Source organism: Tubulanus polymorphus, chromosome 1 (genome assembly GCF_964204645.1).
Source record: "Tubulanus polymorphus chromosome 1, tnTubPoly1.2, whole genome shotgun sequence".
Classification (NCBI taxonomy): Eukaryota; Metazoa; Nemertea; class Palaeonemertea; order Tubulaniformes; family Tubulanidae; genus Tubulanus; species Tubulanus polymorphus.
The window spans coordinates 30,369,636-30,392,974 of record NC_134025.1 but is presented as its reverse complement, the minus strand read 5'-3'; the positions used below and the strand labels follow the sequence as shown (position 1 = coordinate 30,392,974).

Below are 23,339 nucleotides of genomic sequence, written 5' to 3'. Positions count from 1 at the left end.
TGATGGCTTTTTTCACTCTTTCATGTGTTTGCGTTACAAATCAAAGAACATAAAAATTGTTGTCCATCAAAAATAATGATATTGAATTTGTCACAAGTACTACTCGATAGATGACGGATCAAACACAATACTGAACCCCGGTGATTGCCTCATCATCTACTGTAGCATCAGACTCTCGACTTACAGACTCACCATTCGGTTCAAAGGCATAATTTCCTCTGAAGCCTTTATCCGTATCTTCTTTGTCGGTATAGAAACCGATGAGTAGAGTCTGTTTCTCCGATACGAACAAGCTCGGTAAATTCTCCAGATCGTCTCCGCAGTATCGTCCTTGTAGTGGCATGTCGAGAATGTTCTGATCAGGACGGCTAGCCTGAGTATATACATCTATATAATCATCTTCACACCTGAAACAACCGACGAAAATCAGCGAAAACAAGAATAAACAGTGAACAGACGAACTTCAGAGCAACAGAAAATCTGTACTTATAACCGATAGTTTTATATACAGTGAAACCATGTTACAACGAACTTCAGGGCACCTGAAAATCTGTTCGTTATAACCACTTCCCTGTTATAACCATTAGTTCCATATACAGTGGAACCTTGTTATAACGAACTTCAGGGCACCTTAAAATCTGTTCTTATAACCACCTCCCTGTTATAACCGATAGTTCCATAAACCGTGGAACCTTGTTGTAACAAATTTTAGGGCTACTAAAAATCTGTACCTTATAACTGAGAGTTTGTTATTATGAAATTGATGAGAATTTACGTATTTCTGACCAAATTCGAGGTTTGCATTATCTGATACATTATTATATCAGAGTTTGGTATTAACAAGTAGTCAAACTCGCTCTAGTTGAGGTAGTTGTGACAATCATTACGTTGAAGACTTATCTCAATGACGACTTACACGTAGTAAATGGAATTGGCAATACAAATTGGGACAAGTAATGACTTATCTGATGATGACCTAAGCAAGTTTGACTGGAAAATTACCATGCAGAAAATATATGTGCTATATGAAATATAAGCGTATATTCTGAAATCAAGAAACATTGATGATGAAACATCTGAACAGAAACATCGGATGAAATAAAATTGAGGAAAATGATATCGATTGAACTGTAAGAGAATAAATGGATGGATAATCTATTAAATCATGAATGACAACACAACAAAAACAGTCGCATTTTCATACATAAATAATGCACAGTTATTGCCCACATTGTGGAAAAAATATAGAAAGCATCAAACACTTATTACATTCATTTTAGGAGAGCAAAATCAGCCTGATTCAATTATAAATTTCATCAAAATCATGCATTTCATTATTATCATTCAATATCAACTTTTCAATTAAATTCAAACAAAATATCTTTTTAGTCCGAGATATTAACTTCATTATCTCAAAAACAATTAGTGAATTTCATTAAACTGTAAATCAGAGCAGGTTTGTTTTTTAAAGCTTTTTGGTGAATGTTTTCGATGTATACTCGCTGAAAATAAGTTACGTATCATAAATAGCGAACATGCTGTGCAGACAGATCTATGCATAGATAGAAGAGAGCAAACCTGACTGGGCTGTGAGGACGTGCGAAGGATGCTAGTCTGCAAATAAAATAATTCATATCAATTATATATTTTACTATTTTATGTCTTTATTGAAACATAACATTATTTTATCGTAGATATCGGAATAAAACTTTAAAGATCACGTGTAAAAAGTTGCAAATGCTATAAATGAAGAATAAAATGAGTTTTGATGATGAAGTTTATGATTTAATGGAACATTTTCTTATCACTTTAGGTCCTAACTATAGATATGAATCTTGTATCTTTAAGTTTGTGATTCATTCTCACAGTTTTTAGTAAATTATTGTTTGTATGTGCAAGACACATATATAATTCTAACATATTGTAGATCAATAAAGATGATTTGATTTCAAAGATTTCGTTTATGTACATAGAACATAAGATCGTGTTCATTTCATTGTGACCTACGATTATTTTAACAACTTTTTAACGTCGAAATTCAAATGATAAATCATTAAAAGCGACTAAGATGAAATAAAAGGTCGAATGAAGGTTAGAAGCGCTAATTATAAGGACCGAGTTCAGTATAATATATAGACGTATATGTGAAGTGATGCCCGGTCTATAAACACAGACTCAAATGTTTCTTTCTCGGAGTCAGTTCCAAAGTTTTTGGAGTAAAAACTACAGTTCATTTTCAATTGTTTTACAAGTATAATCTCATTGTTCGTGATGATGAATCCGAATGAAACAAATAGACACAGTATGAAAAGTTGAGTCATCTGGTGAATTATAGCGTGTTATTAGTGTTGTATATGATCATTATACAAGTACAGATGGGGAATTTATCAGGTAAAAGCCAATTGGCTAATTACTAACAAGCAGCAGAAATAGCTGAGAGAGAAGAGAGTTGCTAGTTAAAACAGTAATGATTCCCCTACGAGTAACTAATAGATAGATATACAGACCATACGCAGAATACAGCTGAGGACAAAATACTAGAAAAACATCTTCACAAATCCACAAAACTAATGCGATAATACTCAATTATCCGCTTAAAAGCATCCGCCAAGGGGGAGGGCAGAAAAAAGGGCAATCTAATTAAAATTCCAGATATATGAGGTGTAAAACGAGGGTTCAACTCGTACAAAACATCGGGAAACCATGAACCTGTTATAGCAACGTCCAGGACCCAGTTCCATAGTTCTCTATGAACTGTGGAATTGTGAGGTAAACTGTGGAACTGGGTCCTAAAGTGGTTCTCTGTGGAACTGGGTTCTAAAGTGGTTCTCTGAGGTAAACTGTGGAACTCTAAAATCGAGCTCCGAGCGTTTTTTACCCATAGAATCAATATTCATATATTTTCCTGTTTGGTCGTGTGTGAACAGTTTACAATGTTTTAAAAATCTCCTGTGACTCACAATCTCGCGTCTCTATCCTCTATAACTGTACAGCAATGTTTGACTTTATATATCCGTAAATGGATATATGGAGATTGTGTCAACTTAAAGAGTTTTTGTTGCTATGCCACGGCCATCAACTGAATGCCAATGGGGTAAATTGATGAATTTCATCCGAAACAGCAATTTTGAGTCCTACTCGTTCATCCCTTACAATTGACACTAACATCACAGAATCAATAAAGCTTTTTACTTTCTCAGATCGTAGCTTTACCAACATTAACCGCATGCTAAAAATCAGCGTTTACTTAATACAAGCTAAAACGGTATTATCTTCGTCGCGCGTCGTCCTCGTCTCGTCTCGGTTTCTTCCAGTGAACTGTTGTGAACGACGTAGATGCAATCAGTTCATGTGTCGTTATTTAATCGTAAAACATCAATTTGTGACAATTTACCAGTAGTTCGTTGTTGTAACCGTCATGTTTTAAGCGAGTTATATCTCAGAATCGTCGCTGATAATACATCGACAGTAATAATACCGACCACGACGACGATGATGATGACATCTAATGTTAGTTTTTTACAAAGTTCTCCCGATGATGATTCGAAACAACTTCATAAAAACAGGTACAGATGAAGGTAATGGATCGGAGGGCAAATTATTCATTAATCATCATTTTTTGTCAAACACCGAGAGACGAGCTAGGATAGGTCAAGTCAGTACATTTAAAAACAAACCCAAATCAGTCACTTGTAAGTTCAGGCTCAGATGTTTGTATAAACTTAAACCAAAAGTTCTGAATATTTATATAAAATTCTGTATGGATTGAACGTCCAGCTATATCTGTATTTTGATTTCCGTTTTCAAAAATCAAATCCCTTGGTGCGCTCCTGCCTGGTAGGTTTGTAACAAATACACTAAACATCAGCTTCACAAATTTACTCAATTCACACAAAACGTTTTAACAAACAAACTATAACATGTAGAAATTGTTTTCAAGAACATATCAAAATATGCAAGATAATCAAGGGAGGTAAGACCCTCAGTAACACCCTTCATATTCACCCAACTAATTCAATCAGTTTTAACAAATATGTACACAATATCAGTCAACTGTTTGGATGGAGTGAACTAACTCACGCACGAAGATAAATCTGAAACCCTTTAACATACAAACCAACGTGACAAAATCCAACAACATCTTATCATAAAATAAACATAAACCGACTAAGCTGCAGTGCTTCTCTCTCACTCATTCTCAAGTGCAATATCAAACCATCTACTGGCAGAATAAGAAAGAATGTCTTTCTACCTCCTTGATTACATTGACTAGAAACTCGATATATCCCATATAGAATTACCTTCCTCTCTCTCCATCTCTTTCGAAAAAAAAAAAAACATACCGCAGAATGCAGCAAACTTTCACCTACAACTCAGGTAACTTTAGCTGTTTTTTGTCGTAAATCTATATACTTCATATTTCTATCAATTCCCAAAGCTTCGCTATAGATATAAAGCGTGCAACGACGAGTTGTCATGAATCGTCGAGAAAAAAAGACAACAGATTTTCAAACGAATCTCTTGAACCGCTTTCAACGCAAACATCAAACAGTTTCAGGAGGATTTTAATGAGTGTACTGACACGGTGTACTGCGTGACCGGCTCATTCTATAGACACCTACCACATCTAAAACTAAATATCAAACACTCTGTGATAACACTTCAGTAAAAAAGACAGTTCTATTGTTGTGTGGTGTATGTTCTGTGTAGGATAAGTGCACAATCTAATGTAACTCGTGTTTAGACACACCCACCTTGAAATTGTATCTTGCAAGAATCTGTAAAGGTAAAATATCGCGACAAAGCGAGATACAAAGAATGAAGAGGGTCATTCACTGGTCATTTTATCATGAAAATTTACGTGATTAATCCCAAACTGACGGAATATCAAATTCATTAACAGAATACGTGTCATTGATGTTTGATGTTTGATTCAGTACTATATTAGTTAATTAGACCTCACAGAATGATCAGATTCATCTCCGGTCATATCAGGGTTTATCACGCGGAACCACGTTCATCTCGTTAAAAACTACAGCAATGAAAGCCGTGATCAAACAGAAATGATTTAGCCCAGGTCAAACTGGCCCGGCCAACATTTAGCCCAAACTCGATAAACGAATGCATTCACTCACTGATTAGTAAACTGCCTTAAAAATGATGCTGTGGCAAGTGAGGTGAATCATTTTCATCAGAATCAGCATTTCTTACACAATATTTTGATCCGGGTTTTCAAACATTCAGCTGAAACATTGCTCAAATATGTATATTTACATTTCTATTCAAGAACTTTTCATCTTCGATAGAATCATTAATGGATTACTCTCATATATTCATCTTACGCAGATATTGTATTTCTTCTAGACTTATTAGGCACCGACTCATCGGGCAGCAGTGAGAATGATTAGTCCTCCGCGTAGGTCAAAAATAGTGATGTGATCACGGCTTAGACCTCACTTTCTAAAGATACAGGCCTATGTTCCGGTGGGATTAAAGAGATGTGATCTACCTCATCCCCTGAGACACACAGATAAATTTCAGCCAGTCAGATTTTCATTAAATGCACAGTCATATTTAAAAGTTTCGTCACGTTTTCATATTTATAAACTAACACTAGGGCTCAATAAATGATTGATGTCACAGTCAGAATATGTAATCATATTAACGGCGATATCTGCGGGTTTGAAGAGTAGTGACGCAGCCAGCACGGTCCCACTGTTTACACAAGGTAAATGGAATAACGTTGTTCTAGAAAATGAACAAGGAATTGATCAAGTTTTAGTCGTGTTTGCAATTGATTTGTAAATAAATGGACATCCGTAGAGGCAAGCCTCGATAAGGATATGATGGATATATGAGGTGTTTTAGGCTGTAAGAGTTTCGAGCAATGCGTTGAGCGAGGACTGCCCCCGAACTAACAATCGGGTTACATGTTCTCAACTCTGTACAATTGTAAGAACAAGGAAATATTCTTTGTCAATAGTTGAATAACTGGAAACATATGAAAACCGAGCTCAGAAACAGCGAAATGTCATTTATATTTGATTTTTATGGAGAGTATTTTCATTTTTAAGTTCTAAATGCTTCATATATGAGGCAGATATATCAATCTCAGCACTATTACTATAAGTAACGAATGGTTTATTTCAACCTGGTATGTATATCTGAATAAATATCTGCGATTAAAATTGGAAAAGAGAAGTGACACGCAATAAATTACGTGAGGGCAGATTCCGTGTGTGATGAGTCGATCTGAAACAGATTGTATCAGTTGACAGTTGACAGATACAGATCCATCATTGAAACCTCTCTAACCGCATTCTAATATAATTATGATACAATATTTGAACAATTTTAATGCGATGTTCATGAAATATGAATTCAGTTGATATTAAATTGCGATTTAAAAACGAGTCGCGTTCGTACTTATATAGGCGTTTACGGTGATTTAACATGAAATACGACCTATATTTTCATGAGAGGATTTAAAGTGATTTCGTTACAAATCACGTTTTACGATTATAAAACTAACGCGATACAATACTGAGAGTGAATGTAATGTATTATTTACTCGTCCGGAATTTGCTTTTTATTTTTATCGTTATTTTTATGACGCGAATGAAAGAAACATGAGAAAATTATCATCGCAGTTTCGTGATAGACAATTTCAGAACTATTAGAAATATCAAACAGTTTAACCTCGCTTAGCAATTACAAGCGACGAATCAGATGAGATATCTAACTGGTATCTAACCGGTAATAGTGTTATCGACAGGTATGGTTAGATTTGATGAACGTGGATTAAGCTTGTATCCAGACAAACCCTTGAAATCAATACTTTGTGTTTTCGGAAAAGCTTTCTGTAACCAATTCCAGGAATAAGATTTAGATAAAAGCAATGTTTTTTTTAATGTTTTGTGGCGATAGATGTATTCTGCTGGCAGGACCTGGTCCCAAAGTTCCACAGCGCTTTCTGAAATTTGACTCTTCAAGATAGAATAGATGTTTGAAAATAAACTGTATCGTCAAACTGTGGAACTGTGGATTCTGTTTTCTAATAGATGCAATAAAATAGCAAATGAGTGAATATGAAACTGATAGTGGCAAGGATAAACTATAGTATTTGAGTAGTAGATGCAAGAGATTATTTAACTTACCTCGGAGGAATTCCTTTCACATGGAAATCAGTAAAACTCAAATGAACCCGTTCTTGTGGAAGTGCAACAAATTTATATATACAATGCATGTTATTGTGATATTTTGGCCAATCTGGCGACTCGAATGTTCCTGATTTCGGGCCATTTATCGTACTCTGAATTAACCTATCACAGTCTGAAAATATACATATAAAATAAAATGAACATATCTCAACGATTCATCAATGGGGTCAGCTTTCATATACAGGATCCAGTTCCACTGTTCTGAGATATGATTTGAATCTCAAAACTAGAGTTAATTCTAACTCACAACTGGGATCCTGGATCCATTAAGAATTCAATAAGGTCTGGTTTCATACTGAAGATAGAGATAAATCCTTTTTTTTCTTCTTAAGTTACATAGAAAAATAACCGATGCACATAGAAAAGAAATGAAACCAGATCCTGATTGCATGGTTTATAAAGAGCTTCAATACGCCCTCTTCTCCCCACTGGCTCAAAGACAGCGATGTCCCTCCCCTCCCCCCCGGATTAGAAACAAGCTTTATATTCATATATAACATTCAAGCATCTACCGGGCAGGATTTGATAGCTTTGTAATAAACAGAGCTAAGTATTTGATACCTATGCATTATTAAATGAAATGTAGATATGGCTGATATGTGGATGACCGCAGGATCTACCTAAACAAACACATCATTACTCAAATTGAATAGCTACGACATTTAGATCATCATCAGTAGCTTCATCAATGTGACTCTCATGTGATCTTAGGAGTTTCTTACCCTTTTGTATTTCTCATTTCAAGAAAACCCAAAACAACACATACGTGCAAGAGATTGAAGATACAGTTTGTGTCAAACAGGAACTGATGAAATCCATCCAAATTAGAAATCAAACCTTATTTTTCATACATTTATTCTATGTTTATCCAGATTAGATTGAAATTAGGATCCCGTTGTAAGGGTTCTCCGTGATGTTAGAGTTTTAAACATAGGAAATTAACTCATTCAACTATATAAAGAGTTAAGCTTGATCTCTACGAGCAATCATGTTGAGATGATTGCTCAAAGGCTTGATCAACAACTGTAGAACTGGATTCTTGATTCAATAGATTTGGATACTGTAGCACGATACTAATTAGTCAGTCAATAAACAGGTGATCATTACGATACTCCCAAACCTCCCTGGGTGATCTGAGGCGGTTTTAGATGCCGTTAGAAATCGTAGTATCTCCTTTATTCCTAATAAGGATATGAAAAGAATTCAGTCGAAAAAAAATCTAATTTTCTGCTCGACTTATCAACAAACAACAAACACGGCTGAAAAAACTGATAGTAACAAACGCGACCGGTGTATGACATTGTCCCCCGCAGCTCATTCAGAGATATTCAATGATCAGATGCTTTCATGTCATCATTAAAACAGTTTATTTCTAGTATAAATTATGATACAGTAGAAACTGCTCACGTCAATGATTTACTTCAAAACGTTAAACGACAATCAACACCTGGCGCGAAGCCAAAATTCGGCATTGAAAAAAATTATTATTCTCCTCATTCATATTTCATCTACGTACGAAAATAAACAGGAATTTGAGACTTTATTTTAGTTTAGATCGATGAATTAGCACGACCGACCTTCACATCGCTGTAATCGGATACATCTCCTTAAATCTGCACCGAATGACAACACGTCATCCATCCGTTAATTTCTAGTTTCTAATTGAAGATGTTTTTCATCGAGAGCAGAGCGTGCTGATGTCGCGAGGTTCTGGTTGCAGGTTTCTCATTTCAAACGAGGTATACAATAAGGTTAGGGTTGAGAGCAGTTCGAGATAGTCTCTGATTAACGGATTATTTAACGGTCGACAAGTGCAAACAATGTTCAATCAGGATAGTTCACGGGTATCAGCGGTATCAGCACGGGATACTAATTGTTTTTGTTCGTTAATGGTTGATAAATCGTAGTTAATCAAATAATTGACTCACTTCATTACGGCAGTTTACCCACAGTTTACCCGCGTGTCACACCTAAATATCTATAATCTATCTACTGCAATTATCTGTCAAACGAATCCCTTAATACTGTGTACATAGTGAGACTGTTTCAACTGTTAATGCAGGCGTAGGTCAACTTATCACACAACTAGTCACTAACGGTCGTTAATAGGTGCGTAGGTCATCGGTGATGCGATTGTCAATGATAGTGCTGTCTGGCAGTCACAAGAGCAATGTAGGGAAGAAGGTTGTGAGGTATTGCTGGTAGACGCAAGGGCTCGTGAGTTAACGGGTCTTTAGAACGAGATCATCCCTGAAAAATAGCGCCACAAGTCGTACCTAGGTTGACAGGTCTTTGATACGCGATCATTGCTGGCAGTAACAGAGACCCCTACGCCCGGCTTGAAATGTCAGTGACTATGAAGACGGCATGAGTAAAGGTATCGCGTGCTCGCGCAACCTTGTAACAGTAAGGATCGAGGGTTTAGTTCGGGCAGTGTTTCTCAACCCCCCTCCCCCAGTCGGTGGTCGTAGTCGATAAGCTTTCGTTTGTAATGTTCGTTTGATTGTATTGATAATGTTCTGTATGAGCGGATTTGGTCAGAAGGGACGAGCGAGACCTCATTTTGTCGCCATCAATCATTTATTACGATGGATATTTTTGATATTATTGTTTGAGATCTGGAGAAATGCAAATAGATAAATACACCAATGGGTGTTCATTAGGACGAAAAACTCAGTGATTGATCGTGTTTACTTGTCAATGTTTAATCCAAACTACAACAGACATCCGGTCATACATCGGATCTGATTGAATCCCTTCAGTATCTCTGAACTCGTCAGTCACTACTAGTGCAGTATCTAACCCCCCCTGAGGGGCTCAACACCCGGACAACCCACAACAACCTGCCATAAATACTAAAAGGTTGTTTTAACTCATTGAAAACCAGGTCAGTTCCAACGTCATGACTTACGTCCAAAAGTGGTCTTAAATCTTGAAACTGATCTTGGCTATAGAAACAAGATAATCTGAGACTTGTGTTCTTTAGTAGTTAGATTTGGTATAGAACTAAAGATAACTAAAGATGGTTTTAGAATGGTCTAAAATCTAACTGGGCCCGGGGGTCGGTTGCTCAAGAGTAACCATATGGTTAACTGACTATAGTGAAAATTAAAACGCATTTTCATAATGGCATCCAATGATTAACTTTACCCGTGACCTTTGAGCAAAATGTTAAAAAAATTGATATATGCATTTAGTGTGAAAGGGTGTGAATATAGATGTGACTGATAACGTGTTCAGCTACTGATGAAATCAGAGAATGTTTCAGGATGAGACTTGTAAGGTTTGTTATTTACACAGGTTTCTGAATGTCAGCACATTCAATTGTTTTAACGAGAAACAAGTTTCATCGATGAATAAAAGAAGATAGATGAAGATAGTTCACTGATGCAAGCTGCATCCAGTATTGAGTTTCCAAACTGGAATTCCAAGCAAACATTCTGGATGTGATACAAGTTGTCGATGTGTTTGGGCGATCGGGTATGATCATAGATGAACTTCATCATTTCAATTAAAGTCTTTGCGCTCATGCAGTTCCATGCTGGATCTACTTCTATCATACTTTATCTAATACTGGGTCCAATTTCATTAAAAAGTTTAACTCCAATTTTTGGTTTAAGCGCTGTATGTCAGCAACGAGGACAACAATTCAAACTTTTTCGAGTTAAAACTTTTTATGTGAATTAGTAAAATAATAAGTCGATTGTTGATTATTGTTTGTACGATGTTTGTATTGTGTTGTTCGGTTGTTGAATTACGATTAGTTTCTCTTACTGCGGTGGCTGAGATCGAATCTAAAGATATTCTTGTGAGAGTATAGATCAATTCGAATGATTGTCAACTGTCTCTTACATTCGATATCATGAATATTCCAAGAGCTACAGACAAATAGTTGAGAGTCAATTCATTGAGTTCATTAGAACTGTTCTCAGTGACTGGAGGCATCATCAAATCAGCATACATCGCAGCATTCACACCACACTTATTTGCATCTATTAAAAATTCGCTCTCTATCGGATCAGTCATTCCTTCACCATCAGATACTGATCGATGAAACATATATATTCGCATTTTATCTCTCATTCTACCTCAAACCTGTCGCTGAACGTTTCATGTTACTTATACTTGGTGAAATTATAGTGGTATTTTCATAAAGCTGAAAATCAATACTTATCGGTGAAGAGTTACCATTTTGTAGCGTTGTTAGTGTCTGTTCAGATAATTATCATTTAGGTAGCTGGTCTAGGCTTCACCTATGGCTGGTTTTATAGACTGGTTTCAACTTAAACCCAGATGTTAACTCAATACATTTCCGATTGCGTTAACCCTCAGGACCATTCTATAAAGCAGGGCCCAGATTTGTAAAACCATGTAAAATTTATTATCTTATCCTATTGTCTTAGTTGTAATATTTGGCAAAATAAAATATTAAAATGTTAGTCATGAATTTGATTTTACTGTAAACTCACAGTTGTGTGGGTTTAATATTTGACTCCGGATCCAGTTTCACAGTTGTGTGGGTTTGATTTAACGGATCCAGTTGCACCAGTTCGCTCATTTCTAATCAACTGTAGACCCGAATATGGAACTGATTCCTGTGTTGGAATTTTGTGGTTTATTTGATGATTCCTGACTCCCGCCGTATCGCTCGGTGAAGTCGTATCTGTGTATTGTATATGATTATTGTAAGTTGCCCGTGAGCTACGCAACCTGCTTTACTTACAGCTCGTCTAATCATGACAGAAAGTCACGAAAAACACTCTAGGGGTTGCTTCATCTAAATCATATATCCAATAACCGGCTTTCATAACTAGAGAGATTTCATTGAAAAAATTACTGGTTACGATCAAAATGAACAGAACATTTTTTAGAGGAAATTTAAATTGAAGATAGTTTAATTCATATTCAAGTATTATGATCGTTATGGCGTAATTAAAAGTTTTAACAGCAAGAAACGACGTATGCCTTCAAAACTGATTTATGAAACTGAAGTTTTGAATTTCGAATTGATAATAAACTGACAGCGAGCTGCGACACTGTGAATTCCGGCAGACGCATCAGTTGAATAATTGCCGCCGATATGAAAGAAATTCTGACATTAATGAAAGTAGAATGAGATAATAATCACAGAGAGTGTGACATGTTGTCAGTAACAAACAGCACAGTTTATTCAGGTATCACACTATCATTATTCACTCTACAGAGAGAAGAGAGAAGAGAGAAGATGGGAGAGGGGAGAGAGGAGAGAGGAGAGAGGAGAGAGGAGAGAGGAGAGGGAGGAGAGGAGAGGAGAGGGGAGATGGGAGAGAGGAGAGGAGAGAGAAGAGAGGAGGGGAGATGGGAGAGAGGAGAGGGTAGAGAGAGAGAGGGGAGATGGAAGAGGGGAGAGAGAGAGATTCCGATGACTTATACTATGACAAAGACTTTGACATTTCCAATTTTTTAACCTTAAACAGTCGAATATGAGTAGAACTAGAACTGGGTCCGGTTGTGGGTCCAGTCGTGGGTCAGGGTGTGTGCCTAGTCACACGGTCACAAAGTGATCTCAAATCCTAAGACTGACTTAAAGTCATTAGATTGGTTTTAGAACTAAGATTGGCTTAGATTGGTTTTAAACATGTCTTGACTGTGCAACAGGCCCCTTGCCTTATTTCAGGACACTGAACCAATGATGATTATCTTTCCCATTTTTCATTGTCACACCTCTGTGTATCGTTCTGTCGAGAAGTTTTTCTATCTTCGCCGGAAAGTTGTGAATTGTTATTTCACTCGTATACGCAACACAGTGAGGGGTAGTTCTGAGACTAACAAATCATCGACGTAGAAATGAGTTTATAGTAAGAGTTGTTCTCTTCTCGGAGACATCTATCATTGAGTAACTGGACAGAGACATTATTCTCTAGATCTTAATAGCGAAGCAAACAAGTTTGAAACTCTCTGAGGAATCCGAGTTACGCAGTATCAGTGAAATTCATGGCTCTAGCCACGAGATATCTACTAAATTATGTATAAATCTGAGATGTCCTCGCAATAATCTCATCAGCAAATACCACACAACGCAATTCAGCAATTCACTCTACATTCAAACTGATAACTTAGTCGACAAATAAGCAAATATTTCTACCATCGGTCGCAACGAAGACTTATTGAAAAGATCGGATATTAGATATATTCTCAGAATCTGAATGAAAACATATCCATCCCTTAAACTCAATCATTATGTTTATAGAATGAATATTGATAAACAAGATCAGGGACCTGGTCAGTAATCGAGACTGGCCCCTGGACCAGGTCAGTAATCGAGACTGGCCCCTGGACCAGTTCAGTAATCGAGACTAGCCCCTAGACTTTGTTGCAGTCGTGACTTGAGTCTGAAAGTTATCTTAAATCATAAAACTGGTCTCAAGTTATTAGACTGGCTGTAGAAAGTATTAGAATGGTCATTAATTTAAGCCTCGACCCCGGGACTGGATGCGATCTTAATAATGAGACAGATGTTCAGTAGTTAGATTAGCTGTAGATGGTTTAGTTAAGAATCAATGTTTCTGACTGCATTCCTAACTGCTGAATAAACCAGAGGATAAAATTAGAAGATACGAAAAACAATAACGCGTTTAAAAACTTATCCACAATTCAGATAACAGCCGTCGGTTGATGAAACCCTCGAGCGGAATTCTGAATTAAACTCAACCTTGTTTTTCTTACAGAATCAATTGATGATCTACCGTTCCTGAGGTTTTCAGACTTCCTTCAATCGAAAATTCTAGAATTAGTCACCGGGGCTTAAACGAATCAGTGACAACGAAATCTAATGTAGCTGGTTTGTGAAATATACACAAAGCCGCTGTGAATGTAGATATCTCTATCAATTTATCCTGTGTATGTGACAACAGACAAGTATCATATAATTCAATCAACTGTCTACCTGCGCTGATTGTAAACCTACTGATTTATTCAACCATGATTTTTGTATAGCATACACTGTAATTGAATTTCTACAGAATTTTCTTCTCGAAGAGCGTTTATCAGAGCTGTGTAAGGCTTGGATGTGTGGAGTCCGGACTGACTGTACAATCACTGGTTCATAGTCCGGACTGACTGTACAATCACTCGTACACAGTCCGGACTGACTGTACAATCACTCGTACACAGTCCGGACTGACTGTACAATCACTGGTTCATAGTCCGGACTGACTGTACAATCACTCGTACACAGTCCGGATTGACTATACAATCACTCGTACACAGTCCGGATTGACTGTACAATCACTGGTTCATAGTCCGGACTGACTGTACAATCACTCGTACACAGTCCGGACTGACTGTACAATCACTCGTACACAGTCTGGACTGACTGTACAATCACTGGTTCATAGTCCGGACTGACTGTACAATCACTGGCGCATACAATCATTGGAACACAGTCCGGAGTATGTATAATTGGAATACAGCAATAATACCGGTCTACAGGTTTCTGTACCCAAGTGATCGCAAACATGGCTAGCATCATCAATTCACTTTTAATATGCCATGTAAGTCAGAAATGAATTCTTTGCTTGGCTTGTCTCGTGCCAGTTCGAGATAAGACACAGCGTCTACTGCGAGAGGCGACAAATATCATATTCAAACACATCTCAATTCAACGCGATGATCGAATTAGAATTGCAAATTTTTGATAGAATTAAGAACAAAATCTACTTTAATTAGTTGAATAAATGAAATAAAACCAGCATCGCAGCAACAACTAGACTTCGGTGACTGGATAAAAGTATGCCAACTTTAGAAAATTGAAGAAGTGAAATTAAAGCGAGTGAAATGTAACTGATATTTCTATCAATCACTTCAAATGAAAATTGACAAATAAGAATCATGAAATCGCATTCAATTTCACTCATGGCATTTGATATTTTTTCCAGATTTTTTTGCACATTTATTCATTAATCTAAAACGTTCACAGTTTCTACACAGAACTCTTTAAAAGATAATTCATTTCATCGAATCATCGCAATCAATAAAACATTTCAGAAAATTTCAAACGACTCTTTGAACATTTATAATTGGTGGTCACACTACCGATGGAATTCATCGAGTTGAAATTGATCGACAGTTTTCGATGAAGCGTCGCGAGAGATTGACAGATCACGTCTGCTAGACAAAACTCATCGCCGATGACAACCATAAATTCCATGGCCACGTCCCGTAGAGGTTTTCCGAAAGGATTTCACGGATTTCTGGTAATTGAGGTGGATTTTGAATCGGGGAAATTTGATGCGTCAACTATCGTCAATAAGCTACAAAAACGTCATCAGTTGAATAGATAAATAAATCTAGGAAATGTTTTTTAATGAGGATTCTGTTGTTGTGAGGCAAGCGAGGATTCCACTCGTGGCAAGTAATGATCCACTAGGTGGCAACGGTGTATATCCATAATTTTATAAAATTGAATGAATATAAACCGCGCTATATCTGAGAGCCATAAAGAGCAATCTCGAGTTGTTTGTCATTTTTTTCATGCAGGCAGGTTTCCATTAATCATATTCTGGTTTAGAAATAGCATATCCAGATTGCAAACTCTCTACCGGCAGCTTCTATCAGATGACACTGTTCCTCGATAGGTAGAACAGAATCGGTAGAGACCGATCAAAACCTGCCTTAATTGAAAATAAACTAAATTTTGATCGAGATTTCCTGATGCAATGTATCTGGTAGGATATCTGGTGCAGTACACTGAAGCTCGTCATTCCTGATCAGAATCTGAACTTTGTCGTCTAATGCGACTACTGCTGTATTCAGCGTTACGTTTCACTTGATCAGTCTAACCTCCAAAACCAGACTAATGATATGTGTCTAATGATGCCCACTAGGTTAGCTTTACTATGCATTAATGACACCACCCATCTCGTGTGGTCGTCATTTGTTTTTTCTTAATCATTCTCTGCCATTAGTTGCCCTACCCCCAATACTCTCTTTCTTTCTCTCTCTCTGTCTCTCACTATTCTATGCATACATGCGCATATATACATCACCACTAGTGTCACTGCTCGTTCAAAGGTTTCCGTATAAGAATAGAAACAGAAACCGCCGTGAGCAATCAACGAAATTACGATATTTACCAGAAACCAATCAGCATTATTTCATTCTTCATCTCAAGACTGAATACAAATACACGACCAACGAATATATATCATCCATTCTACTTCAGCGGAAACTCAAGGATGAGTCAATGATTAAATATCACGACCCACACCAGGTTAAGATGCTAACATTGATTATTTCATGATTTTTTTCATATCAACCAGGTGGCAATACAAAACAATGACGAAATTCTTCATCTCCACATCCCAGTTGCACAGTCCTGACCAAAGACCAAAAGTGATTTTTCATCTTAAGATTAGTCTCAAGTTGTTAAGATTGGTTATAGAACTAAGATTCTCTTAGACTAGTCTTAGATCTAAGCCATGACCATGCAACTTTCCCCTGATTCTCAACAACAGCTACGAGTACTTCACTAATACCAGTATTTAGCATGTCACGATCATTCACAGAGTCAACAATTCATTCTAAACTCATCTGAATTGACAGTACAGTGAATCCATGGCGCTCGTCCTGACCCCAAACCTAACGCATGGCTGGCTGCAATGGAAGTTCGTGCAGAGGAAGATACATTTCATGTCAGCTTGAAGTAATCATTTGACAAATGATTACTCCAAGATATCAGATACGTCCGAAATTCTTCTAAGGATATGATAACCTGTTTCTGCTGGGGATACAGGATTCAGTATTTCGTGCTCCTTTATCTTATAACCTTGCTTATCGTTAAAATATTAGATTTGTTTATTTCATACCAAATTACGACATCTCTTGTATTTGTCACTAGTGTAACATACACCCCACACTGACACTCACTGACACTCATAGGTAGCTATTTACAATTAATCAGACATCAATCAGTAACAAATCTAATTTCCGTTCTCTCTAACGTATGGGACTCGGTAGGAATTTCTGCGACCAATCGCAGAGAAAAGAAACCTTTCTAAAGATGAGAGACACAGTGCAGCGAAATCACTAGACAGAATTACATCAAACGACTCTCAAATTCTCTGATGCCGTGAACTGGTTTTTTCTTGCTATGACCTCAATCGCTCTTTACGAACGAAAAGGTTTCTCCAAAAGTCATCGAAAACTTTTATTCGTAAAAACTGGTACCGGTAGTACTCTATAAGCCGAAAGATTCTATTCAAAATTAGGAGCTTCTGCTACCTTGGAATAACTCCAAGCTGCAACTAGTGGATAGAGTAGTATCATCAGGTCAATGAGTAAAGTCAATTGAGAAACAATGATATTAACAGGGAGAGTGACACTGTTTAGTGAACAGAAGACTTCACTCATTTATCTGACGGCGCTACTACACGCTAGTGACGGAAGCTCATAATTTCGAATAAAATCAGTCGCCCTACACAGTACTACCTGTTCTGATACCAGGTTACCACCGCTCCGAATCAGTACAAATTGTTCATTTGATTGACAAGCGGAGGGAGTGGCTTCAAATAAACTCATCAGTGCTTGTCGCCAGTTAATATTTGTCAGTTAATAATCAAGTGTTGTTTTAACAGTCTGCAGCAGCGTTGTATCGCACAATTGGCCTGCTAGTCATCTGAACGTTAGAGTTATTTTTCCCATCACGATTCAGACACAATTACCCATAACCACTATCGACCTATCATCATTAAATGTAATTACGGCTAATTATCTTGTTTGTATAATTTAGGCATAAGGTATACGTTATCAGCTACTATTACTGAGAGGAGGAGAGGACGGCTGAGACTGAGAGATGTAACTCGGTGACATCTAATAATGAAGGACATATCGATCAGGTGATTCAATAGTATAGCAGACGGCACAGTCGTGTCAGCTTCCTCAAGTATGTCCTCAGCTTTTAATATCTAACTAGTTGTTCGTATACTCGTGAAATAAGGTATGATAATCGATAGACGAGGATTTATTTTTTATTCGCACCCGGCGAGCGTCTAATGTATCGGTGATCGTCGTCGCGATGAAATAAGTCGTTGTTTAACTGACAGTGTGAACGTGTGAAATAAGGGTTAGAGGCGAGTCGATCCGGAGAGAGACATGTTTTATTGTCACCAACACCAAATAAACAATTGTCACTCATTACACAAACGAGATCATTATCACTAACTACAACATCATCAACTATAAAATAGATCCCTCTACATCTACTACTCATCGCCATTATCATCATCGTCATCATCATCATCATTATTACTACTATAGAATGGAGCATCATCATCATCCAAAAAATGGACATCTCCATCGAGATACATTAGCACGAACGACTCCTAAAACCATCTCAACTCTTGCAGTATCAACTACTACAGTATCTAGAAAAACAGTATCAACTACAGTACAGTGCCTAGCAGCATCAATATCAATAATAGTGACACTGTCTATCACTACACCATCAGTTATAAACACTACTCAGTTCTACAGTTTTAGAATATGCCTTTAAGTTGGACATGTACTGATTTAGCTGTAAAGTTTAACATTGGAACTGTGGAACTTGATCCGTTGCTATACCAGAGTCTACGAGTGCAGCTTCTGTATCAATAGTGTTATCAATATTCAATGTCCTGTACTAAAACACTGAATAGAATTGTCTATTGACAGGAGTAACAGTCTCAGCTCAGATGAGTTACGATATTACAGTATCAGATTTACACAGGTCTGTATCTTATATCATTGAAGTAATCATTAGAATCATTAAAAACATCTGAAAGACAGGAAGTTGAAATACCCAATAATGACGCGGGTATGAAGGAATATCCTACTGCTACTGCTGCTGCTGCTGCTGCTGCTGCTACTGCTGATACTGCTCAATATTCTGATTCAATAATGGTCAGTACGGATGCCCTGTCAAAATTCCATCTAGGAACCGAGGCAGCATGAAACCCAATTTATTGACTAAAACATGAGAGCGCATATAAGTAGTCGATAGCAATTTATCAGGCTGTGATACCAAGGACAAATAGAGTATAATGGCGACGTTTATAGATCACATAATGCAATTCAACTGATCTCAAATAACTGACCTTTATAAACCAGCAGTGAATAAAAAAAAACTAAACGCGTGTATTGAAACAACGTTTTTAATATCTGAAGGATGGTTAAGATTCATATATTTGATAAAGACTTTATTTACAGGGATACAGGTTCCTATTCAATTATGCCTCCCTATTCTGGGTCCCGAATCTTGCCCGGCAAAGGTCGTCGTCTAAAAAATTGTGAAGTCACTTTTCATGCATTCAAACGAATGTTTCAGTTCAGTGTAGTTTTTAAGTGTCATTTTATTGCAGCACGGTTGTTGGATTGTACTGATGTAATATGGTTATGCCGAGAGAGAGAGTTTCATTTCAAACCGTTTTCAACCGAGATGCGAAATGCCGCGAAAATCTATGTTCTATTGATTTCCGAAACATTCCTGGTTCATCATCCTACAATAAATTGCAGCTACTACTCGCTGGTCGACCAATATATGCCGTGCACATAGATCATGCTTTGTCACTTGGGCTTATTTGTTACTGCCAGCATTTCGTTTCAATTAACACTTTCTGGCATATACTACGACGACAACAAAGAATGTTATCGCCGAGTACCGTTTCGGAATTGCTAGATAGAAAGATAGCGTAGTAGAAATTTCTGAATATCGATAAGATGTGTTAATTTCCCTCCCTGAAAATATGCATTTTTATCATCGATGTTGTACTGAGAGGTATATACGTCGTTAAAGGAAGTGCCGATAATCTACGTAATAAAATAGGTCCGGATGCGACCATCCTACATAATTACTGATACCACCAGGGATGTGTGTGTGTGTGTGGTGAAGAGCATCAAGAATTACGTGATGACCACATCTATTCTAATGATCTTACTATTTCTTCTATACCCGAATCACAAAATACAATCGTGAATTCTTGACATATTTTTAAGTAATGATATAACTGGTGCAGCACAATCAAATAGATGCAGAGTTCAATAATATAGTGTAAAAAATTATATTGAACAGCAATAATGAGCTAGTAAAAGTAAATGATATTCGTAGACAGGATTTGTGTCACAGGTACTCCGAGCATTTATTTGAGGTCATTTATATTGTCCTATTGCAGATGACTGAATAGTTTTCTGTCGGCGTACCAGTCCCAGATCCACAATATTTGCTATCGTATTCAACAATGCCAGGTCTTGGAGTAGTCAAATGATTTCTCCAAGGTTAGGTACAGGTATGTCACTGTGGTACTGAGTACGAGGTATGTCAATGTGGTACTTAGTACGAGGTATGTCACTGTGGTACTGAGTACGAGGTATGTCACTGTGGTACTGAGTACGAGGTATGTCACTGTGGTACTAAGTACGAGGTATGTCACTGTGGTACTGAGTACGAGGTATGTCACTGTGGTACTGAGTACGAGGTATGTCACTGTGGTACTGAGTACGAGGTATGTCACTGTGGTACTGAGTACGAGGTATGTCACTGTGATACTGAGTACAAGGTATGTCACTGTGGTACTGAGTACGAGGTATGTCACTGTGGTACTGAGTACGAGGTATGTCACTGTGGTACTGAGTACGAGGTATGTCACTGTGGTACTGAGTACGAGGTATGTCACTGTGATACTGAGTACAAGGTATGTCACTGTGGTACTGAGTACGAGGTATGTCACTGTGGTACTGAGTACGAGGTATGTCACTGTGGTACTGAGTACGAGGTATGTCACTGTGGTACTGAGTACGAGGTATGTCACTGTGGTACTCAATACGAGGTATGTCACTGTGGTACTGAGTACGAGGTATCTCACTGTGGTACTGAGCACGAGGTATGTCACTGTGGTACTGAGTACGAGGTATGTCACTGTGGTACTGAGCACGAGGTATGTCACTGTGGTACTGAGTACGAGGTATGTCACTGTGGTACTGAGCACGAGGTATGTCACTGTGGTACTGAGTACGAGGTATGTCACTGTGGTACTGAGTACGAGGTATGTCACTGTGGTACTGAGTACGAGGTATGTCACTGTGGTACTGAGTACGAGGTATGTCACTGTGGTACTGAGTACGAGGTATGTCACTGTGGTACTGAGTACGAGGTATTTCACTGTGGTACTGAGCACGAGGTATGTCACTGTGGTACTGAGTACGAGGTATGTCACTGTGGTACTGAGTACGAGGTATGTCACTGTGGTACTGAGTACGAGGTATGTCACTGTGGTACTGAGTACGAGGTATGTCACTGTGGTACTGAGTACGAGGTATGTCACTGTGGTACTCAATACGAGGTATGTCACTGTGGTACTGAGTACGAGGTATGTCACTGTGGTACTCAATACGAGGTATGTCACTGTGGTACTGAGTACGAGGTATGTCACTGTGGTACTGAGTACGAGGTATGTCACTGTGGTACTGAGTACGAGGTATGTCACTGTGGTACTCAATACGAGGTATGTCACTGTGGTACTCAATACGAGGTATGTCACTGTGGTACTCAATACGAGGTATGTCACTGTGGTACTGAGTACGAGGTATGTCACTGTGGTACTGAGTACGAGGTATGTCACTGTGGTACTGAGTACGAGGTATGTCACTGTGGTACTGAGCACGAGGTATGTCACTGTGGTTCTGAGTACGAGGTATGTCACTGTGGTACTGAGTACGAGGTATGTCACTGTGGTACTGAGTACGAGGTATGTCACTGTGGTACTAAGTACGAGGTATGTCACTGTGGTACTGAGTACGAGGTATGTCACTGTGGTACTGAGTACGAGGCATGTCACTGTGGTACTGAGTACGAGGTATGTCACTGTGGTACTGAGTACGAGGTATGTCACTGTGGTACTGAGTACGAGGTATGTCACTGTGGTACTGAGTACGAGGTATGTCACTGTGGTACTGAGTACGAGGTATGTCACTGTGGTACTGAGTACGAGGTATTTCACTGTGGTACTGAGTACGAGGTATGTCACTGTGGTACTGAGTACGAGGTATGTCACTGTGGTACTGAGTACGAGGTATGTCACTGTGGTAGTGAGTACGAGGTATGTCACTGTGGTACTGAGTACGAGGTATTTCACTGTGGTACTGAGTACGAGGTATGTCACTGTGGTACTGAGTACGAGGTATGTCACTGTGGTACTGAGTACGAGGTATGTCACTGCGATAAATCAGTAGTGATTTATTCAGTCATTTCTGTGGCAAACTTTTTACACGAACAACAGTCAGTGAAGACTCTCCATAAACGAATCTTAACTGATACTAAATGACAGCTGTGATTTCTACATGTGATGTATCAAAAACACTCAAACGGAAGGCATTAGACTGCATGAGAGACATTGAAGATAGGAGAAAATACCATCACGCATATACCGACTATATTCATCAATACTCTCTGAGAACCTACATACCCGGTTGTGTGGCTCCTGTTAAGTTGTAAGTTCGATTTTCATTATTGCTTTCTTCGGGATTTCAATATTGTAAATATGTAAAGGATGCCATGAAAATCAATCGATATAGAACTGTGAATTCATCGCGTTAATCAACAGCAAATTTAAAATCAACCGTCATAACGTCGGCGAGATTCAGGAATAGCGAGGTTCGAGTTTTCTGTACCGAGAGTGGAGACAATGAAGGATGTAGGAAATCTACCCCGAGGCAGAACTGAATGATCCTTAAGAGAGTCGTTTGCTCCTTAAGAATTTTATGGTCATCACAACAGTAAGAACCACATCATTAACGGAGACATGACACGGACAAGTATCGAGACTTTAGACGATCGTTCTATTTGTGTCTGAGGCTGTTTTTTTTTTAAAGACACGATGATTTACTGGTCTGACGAGTTGTCACAGTTCACCTCACAAATGGCTGCTCATCTGAATGAAACATCAAACAAAATATCTGACTGCAAGTTTCATAATGATCACGGAAAATGACGCAGGAAAACATGTCGACTTCATACTTCACACGACTGATCGTCCCTGGTCGGTAATGGTCACCGGTGTCACACATATCTCTCTAGAGGATTCTAGAAAAATAGCTTCCAGACATGATACA

The 23,339-nt window shown here is 38.1% G+C and overlaps 1 protein-coding gene across 1 annotated transcript in view; it reads right to left on the bottom strand.

The window, feature by feature from the left end:
• LOC141915456 (cubilin-like) overlaps window positions 1–23,339 on the bottom strand; it is a 68,974-nt gene that overhangs the window by 14,493 nt on the left and 31,142 nt on the right. Inside the window, exons 4-5 of the mRNA XM_074806995.1 lie at window positions 7,158–7,334; window positions 193–407 (exon numbers count right to left, since the gene is read on the bottom strand). Of these exons, the coding sequence (XP_074663096.1) occupies window positions 193–407; window positions 7,158–7,334 (392 nt within the window). The remainder of the gene's footprint in view (window positions 1–192; window positions 408–7,157; window positions 7,335–23,339) is intronic.